At 33.7% G+C, this 7,670-nt stretch overlaps 1 protein-coding gene across 1 annotated transcript; it reads left to right on the top strand.

The window, feature by feature from the left end:
• The first annotated feature begins 1,786 nt into the window (after positions 1-1,786).
• On the top strand, positions 1,787-7,357 carry LOC107017928 (triosephosphate isomerase, cytosolic). Its single transcript, XM_015218223.2, has 9 exons — positions 1,787-1,942; positions 2,668-2,743; positions 3,427-3,550; positions 4,744-4,828; positions 4,946-5,078; positions 5,831-5,925; positions 6,378-6,456; positions 6,896-6,978; positions 7,099-7,357. Exons 1-9 carry the CDS (start codon positions 1,904-1,906, stop codon positions 7,147-7,149), a joined length of 765 nt encoding a protein of 254 aa, XP_015073709.1. The 5' UTR covers positions 1,787-1,903; the 3' UTR covers positions 7,150-7,357.
• Positions 7,358-7,670: the final 313 nt, after the last annotated feature.

A 7,670-nucleotide genomic window follows, 5' to 3' on the forward strand; every position in this document is an offset into this window, starting at 1 on the left:
AACTTTAGATGTATCCAAATAAACACATAAATTTATATAAAGAACAAGTGAACGCAAACATCTCAATATGATATAATATATATAGGACTAATGTACGAGACGAATTGTCACGTAATGTTTACTTATTCAATTCATACAAATTTATATATCTATTCATACACACTCAAAACTGAAATACATAAAAATCAATTGAGCCTAAATTAAAAACAGACTTATGTAAAATATGTAAAATGTCTTTTCAAATTGTAAGTTTCTTTTTGGTTTCCTCTCCATTACCCACATGAATCCGACTAAATTTAAATTTACATCGGAAAGTTCCAACTTTTTACGCTCTCCAACAAAACGATTTCATACCTAAGGAAACTCGAACTCGAGACCTCTTCATTAAGGAGGAAAGAGTACATTATTATTAAAAGCAATTAAAAGCAAGCAATATTTGTAATAATAATTAAAAACAAATCATAAATAATTTTGTGGATGCAATCTGCTGGTGTCCACCCACTTTTTGTGATGCCTAGTATTTCTGTGTACCGTAAAAACTATGAGCTCCTTTAGAGCAAAGTTAAAAAAAAATAAAAAGGTTCACAAGATTTCTAAATGACTAATATAACCCTGGATAAGTATATGCTTTTCGAATATTCACATTTAATAATTTCGTTTCAAATATTTTTTCTTTGAAAATGTCTATTATAAAATTTGTGTTTCAATGTTCTTTTTAAGAAATCATAAAATGGAGGGATGAAAATACAAAGAGTATAATTTCTTATTGGGAAAAGTTAACAAGAAAATTAAAATAATATATATCCATAAAATATATTTTTTACCTTATTTAAGTAATAAAAACTTTCATATTTTTTTTTTAATTAGATAAGGGGGGTCCACCACTATAATCATTTTCAAATGGTTCTCTGGTGTTGGTTGAGTCACAAGTGAGTAGAATTCGAATATTTATTATAATTATATTCGATATTTACACGAAATAAATAAGTATATATATATATTTTTTATTTACGTGAAAAAGGGCAACGCAAACATATTTATAACATCAAAGTTTACATTTTATGTGATGTTCTTTTTTAATTCATTAAAAAAAATGACGTTATTTTATATTTATAATTTTTTTAAATTATTGTTAATATTTGTATTAGAATTCATTAATTCATATATAAGATTTATTCAAGTGAAACACTCCTTTATAATGATTTTTTCATACTAAAAGCTCCAAACTTAAACCTCCAATTAACATAGAAGTATCCCATCGACATATGTTGCACTAAATCCTTTGAGGTTGCTCCTCCCTCATCCATATGTTTCGGGCTTGAATCCTGGATATAAAAACGAAACGGGAAAAAACACTTGTATTAAAAAAGGAAAACTATCGGTTATTCTCTTACTTTGATACTCCATATTGTTAACTACTAATTTGTATTTACCGTTTGATATCACCGGAATATAGATGCTATTAGAGTATATATATGTACTCAAATGATATCAGTAGTGATTCAATAAATAGAAAAGAAACAGTAAGGTAAATAATTTGGAATGTGGACCCGATCAGATAAATATATTGAGTTAAAGAATATATGTTTTGCCTAATAAATCCAATTTGTCTAATCTTCCTAAAAAATTATTAAATTCAAATTACTCAAACTTCAAATTTAGGGAAAAATCAAAAATAAATAAATCGTAGTTTAAATTTTCATGAATAGTTAAGTCACACAAATTCGATCAAGGGGTAGTTTAGTCATTACAATCACAAGCGTGAGTGACAACTCCAAGGCTGACATGCCCATTATATAAAATCCTAACTTTCCTCATCTCAGTACCACACACAAACAAGAGAAACTTTAGATCTCATTTCTTGTTGTACAATTCCCGTGAATCCTTCGTCTTCATCGTAAAAATGGGCAGAACTTTCTTCGTCGGCGGTAACTGGAAATGCGTAAGCTTCCGATTCTACCATATCTCCGCTTAGTACTTTTGTTTCTCCGTCGTTCAATATTAATCGATCTATTTTCTGACTTTTTTCTGAATATATAGTATTTTCAAGCTTGAGAATCGGTTCTAATTGTTTTATATGCAATCAATTTAGTTAGTAGTACAGTGTTTTGGCTTACCGATCTGATTAGAATTGTTAGTTTAATGATTTTGATCTCGATCTTATGATTTTCTCAATGAAAATGTGTATTGTGCTGGAAATAAGCTTTTTTTTTTTTTTTTGTTTGGATCTCAATTATTCTCTTACTATGGATTGTCGTAAAGTGGAGGAATAAGAGTATCGATCTGTACGGAATTGGATCCGTTTGTTTAGAGTATACTCTAAGAACTCACGAAAAAAAAGCAAAATAAAACAAATAAACAACTGAAAGGTCACTCATTGTGTGTATATTATAGCAATATATGGCTATATAGGTAGCTAGCTCGGCCACGGCATGGAAGATTAGTTGTTTAAATTTTACTGTTCATATCCAAGTGTTATGTATTAGTCAAGCTTAGAGGTGTAGCTATGATTTTAAATTTAAAATATATATATATATTACAAAAACTTTTTCAACTATGTTATGGTTCGTGAGTGGATCGACCAGTGATCAAGCGTTGCTTGGTAGAAGCCTTTATAATATTTGGTAATCGATAGATGATTTAGCTCTAATAATGAATGCAATGCAGAATGGAACCAGTGAAGAGATCAAGAAGATAGTAGCGATACTCAATGCTGGTCAAGTGCCATCACAAGATGTTGTTGGTAAGTAAATTTTCCGTATGAGTGATGTTTTTAATATATAATTTTGGGTGGATTGATTGGAAGCTGGTGTGTTATAGTATCTGGATTATCATTGTAGGATGTCAATATCCATACCTCTAAGTCCATAAGACAAATAAATATGATATATTTAAATTTCTGGTTGTAACATACCTTGATGTTTAAATAAAATGATATCTGTATCAAAGCTATAAAATTTGAAGGTATATGATTTTCTAAACATCATATATATCAGACAGACAACTTGATCAGTGTGGACTGTAGAGATATGTTTACGCTTCCCATCTGATTAGTTAACTGACTGAAGGAACAAAAAATCATCTTTCTACTTATTACATCATATATGTGGATAGTTGGTGGAGAATATTGCATAGAGCTCTTTAACGTTGTCTCCTAATTTGAAGACTCAGTCACTATTTGTTTTATGGAAAACAAATTAGGTCTTTCTGAAATATATAATCATTTGACAAATGTATTATTGCTCTCAATTTCACTCAAACTTTACTTGGACAGCCAAGGAGAATGTTTAAACAGTTGAGAGACAACAGTGTAGTTGAATCATCATTCAAGTTCTTAACTTGCTTTTATTTGGGTTATGGTAATTTGATATGGTTGGATAAGATTTTAGTGTGCTTAACACATTTGGCAACTTTCTTCTCTTGCAGAGGTTGTTGTGAGCCCTCCATTTGTATTTCTTCCTCTGGTCAAGAATGAGCTGCGATCTGATTTTCATGTTGCTGCCCAAAATTGTTGGGTTAAGAATGGCGGTGCTTTCACCGGTGAAGTTAGGTACGTTACTATTCTATTTGTACCATGTTGTACTTTGGGGAAGACGATACATCTAGCTGCTAAGTGTTTGAGACCTGCATCTTGAGGAAAGAGGTGATAGTTAGGTAATTATTGTGGTCTAGGCCAGTGTTGTGGACGGCGAGAGGCGACAAAAGGCGACAAGGGCCTGCCTCGCCACGCGGCGAGGCGAGCGGCGAGGCGCTTGCCTTTTTGAATAAAGGCGCCAATTAATACCAAAAATTAAAAATATTTAATTGCATATTTTATCCAAAGTCTTAATAGCAATAACACATATTAGCAAATATTCAATTCAAAAACCAATAGTAGATACTAAAATGTCTAAAACTTTAAAGACCAAACAATTCAATTAATTCGCTGTTTAGAAATATTGGAATAAATAATTAGGAAAAGAATTTTAAAAAAAAAATTAACACTTGTTACACTTACACAAAGCAGTAAGCACTGCCTGACTGCTGCTTACCAAAATTAAAAAAAAAAATGAAGAAGAAGAACAGAAAAAATAAGAACAGAAGAAGAAGAAGAACAGAAAAAATAAGAACAGAAGAAGAAGAAGAACAGAAAAAATAAGAACAGAAGAAGAAGAGAGAAATCAGAAATGAGAAAACATTACCTGAAAACCTGAAAACAGAGAGTGAGAGTCGCGAGGGTCGTCGGCGAGGGAGAAGAGACGCGACAGCGAGGGAGCAGAGACGCGACAGCGAGGGAGCAGCGACGCGATGGAGGAGAAGAGAAGAGTGAATCGATCGACAGAGAGAGAGAGAGAGTCGCGATGTGGAGGATTTCAGAAATTTTCAAAAGTAAAAAAAAAACCCTAATTTTGACTAATTTTATTAAGTCAAAAATTTTTAATCAAAAAGGCGGCGCCTTTCGCTCGCCATTTCAGCGCCATCGATCGCCAGGGGCTCGCCTTTTTCTCCTCGCCTCGCCTCGCCAGAGAATGGCGAGCCACCCTCGCCTCGCCTCGCCTCTCGCCTTTGGCGACGAGGCGAGCGCCTTTCATAACACTGGTCTAGGCTCATGTATTGTTTCTTCAAGCTGCTAGTCTTGAATTTTTATTTTGACCATGGATGTGTTGCGCCATCTTTTTGCAGTCTGTTCATAGTTGGGAGGATCTAGTCTGTAGAATTTGAGTATCATAATTTATTCTAAGCTGATTATTATTCTCTGTGCAGTGCTAATATGCTTGTTAATCTGAGCATTCCATGGGTCATTTTGGGTCATTCTGAAAGAAGAGCCATTTTAGGTGAATCAAATGAGGTAAGCTATTTCATATGAAGCTGCTGATTTTTGTTATATCCTCAATGTAGTTATTAATTACTGAGCTGAAAGAGGGCTAACTTTACACTTTTATTACTTGTTATCCATTGATTGCAGTTTGTTGGAGACAAGGTAGCATATGCTCTTTCTCAAGGTTTGAAGGTAATTGCATGTGTTGGGGAGACTCTTGAGCAAAGAGAATCAGGATCCACCATGGATGTTGTTGCAGCACAAACAAAGGCTATTGCAGGTAGACCTATCAAAATGCTTTCTTAGTTAATGGGCTATTATTTTTTAGCTAGAATGTGACTCGATGATATTATGTTGATTAGTATTCCATCCACTTAAATGTGATAATATCAGCATGAAAATGGGAAGCATGAAGAAATAAATGGATTGATGAGGTTTTTAAGAAACTAAAAGGTAAATTGAAAAAGACTAAAGTAAAGTGATTGAAGATAACAAAAAAAGAAACTGGAACTAGCAGATCTTCTTATTTGTATTTTGTGAGTGCTTATGGGAATTCCTAGTGTATGTCAGGAGTGACAACTTGGTATTGTCGTTTATGCATGGGATGTCAATTTGTACCGTTTGAAATTTACATAATGAACTTCCCTTTTTTGGACATTCCATAATGTTTAACATCATTCTATTTTTATGCAACTTTCACCGGAATGTTGTTAAAGGCTTTGCTTAAAAGTGTGCTTAAGCCTTGAAGCTCACAGAGCCCAGGTTGTGGACTGTCACGTAGGACTTGACCTTGAAGGGCCCAACAACATATATATAGCTTAACAGTATTTTTATTCTGTTATTGAAATAATTATATTTTGTGTTTATAGTTACATTTTGTTTTTAGTTTTTTTTGGGGGGCTTTTCTTTGCTAAAAGCCCCCGCTTTAATTGCACTTAGAGCGCCAACAGACGCTGGCGCTTTCTTTTTGCGCCACTTTTGACCATCTTTCATAGTCCTTCATCTAATTGTTTCCAGTTCATCTTACTGCAGACCGAGTAAAAGATTGGTCAAATGTGGTGATAGCTTATGAGCCTGTTTGGGCTATTGGTACTGGAAAGGTTGCAACCCCTGCACAAGCCCAGGAAGTAAGTTAATATGACCAGCTTGTGTCATTTACATAGTCAAGTTCCTTGAGATCTATATTGAATTTCAACTAGACTTGGAATGTTAGTATCAGTGATTAAATAATACTCTGATCACATCAGGTGATATTTGTCATGTTTTTCCCCCAATTGTTTTAACTGTAGATTATAAAGATCTACTTTCATATTCTTTCTATGCTTTGTCCTAGGATCTCTTGCTGGTCTTTAAAAGGGTTGAAGAAGTCCATGTGTTAAACAATTATCTTAACTGTTCTTTACTTCTACATCAACCTATTGAGTAGTAATTTCAAGATAGAATTGCAAGTTTCTTCTAGTCTCTTTCCAGTTAATAGACTATGTTATTACGTAGATGTAGATAATGAAAGCACACCTCAGATCATTTATTTGGTACGAATTTATGCACTTTTGCTTTAAGGTTGTTTTCTGCATTCCAGGTACATGCTGAATTGAGGAAATGGCTTCAAGCAAATGTTAGCGCTGAAGTTGCTGCTTCAACCCGGATCATCTATGGAGGTAATTTTGTTTGACCGCTATGCATTTATCCAAATAATGTAATGCTTCTCTCTGCTTATCTTATCCTCCATGTGTCAGCATTAAAATTTTTGAGAAGTTCTTCCCAACATTCCACAAGTTTGTGGGAGATAAGATTAGCTCCATTTCTTGTTGGACACATTATACTGGCTTCTCAAGTAAAGTAACTCTGATACATGTTTAACAGTAATGGATAGCAAGCATATAGCCAGAATTTAATGAAGCAGACTTGAAGTATTTGATGTATAGTCAAATACGTAAGTAAACACTAGCTTTTGTAACCATAACTTGGCTGCAAAATGACTAAATAGTCAACTAGACACATGCTAAACTTGTTTGGCATATTTCAATTCCTCGTTAATTCACTTTATTCCCGTTTGCTTTTACCAAGTAACTGAATTGTACTATATGCTCCGTGCAGGATCTGTAAGCGGTGCCAACTGCAAGGAGTTGGCTGGACAGCCAGATGTTGACGGTTTTCTTGTAGGTGGAGCTTCGTTGAAGGTATGTGAATAATACTCTGGTTCTTCACTTAATAAACAGTGAATAAGGGTCGATAAATGGTTGATTTAAAAGAATAGTGAGTAGCTTATCCTTAACATTTCCTTTTTCTGTATTTTATAGCCGGAGTTCATTGACATCATCAAGGCTGCTGAGGTGAAGAAAAGCGCCTAAGGTCTTGCACGCTATTGGAATTTTGCAGTTTTTGATCTAGGACTTCCAATGCAGTAGACTTGTATCAAGTCAATGTCTTGTGTACTCTTTATTGCAGTTTGAAATTTACATAACATGTACAATAAAATTGACAAACATTGCACTACCCTACTTCTTTTTTGGCTGCAACAATATTGTTTAATAAAATTAAAATGTGCATCTAATGACATACCTACCCTTCTTTTTGTGGAAAATCTCGTCATCTAGGTGTCCTTTATTTTTTCTGCAAGTTAATGGAGTACTTGATAGAGAAAATACATCTTAAAAATGTCAGTCACAAGTAATTTGAAACGGAAGAAGTATATATTAAGCATTGACCTAGTGCAAAAGTTTTGTTATATGGATATGTTACCCTACGAATATTCCTTTTATCAGCTATTTTCTTAGGATAAGATTATCGTTTGGGCAGAGGATATGAGAGATGCAGATAATGAATGGATTTGAATTTTGGGTTCAACTTTAGTATTTTTATCATCATTATA

The sequence above is a fragment of the Solanum pennellii genome, chromosome 4 (genome assembly GCF_001406875.1).
Source record: "Solanum pennellii chromosome 4, SPENNV200".
NCBI lineage: Eukaryota > Viridiplantae > Streptophyta > Magnoliopsida > Solanales > Solanaceae > Solanum > Solanum pennellii.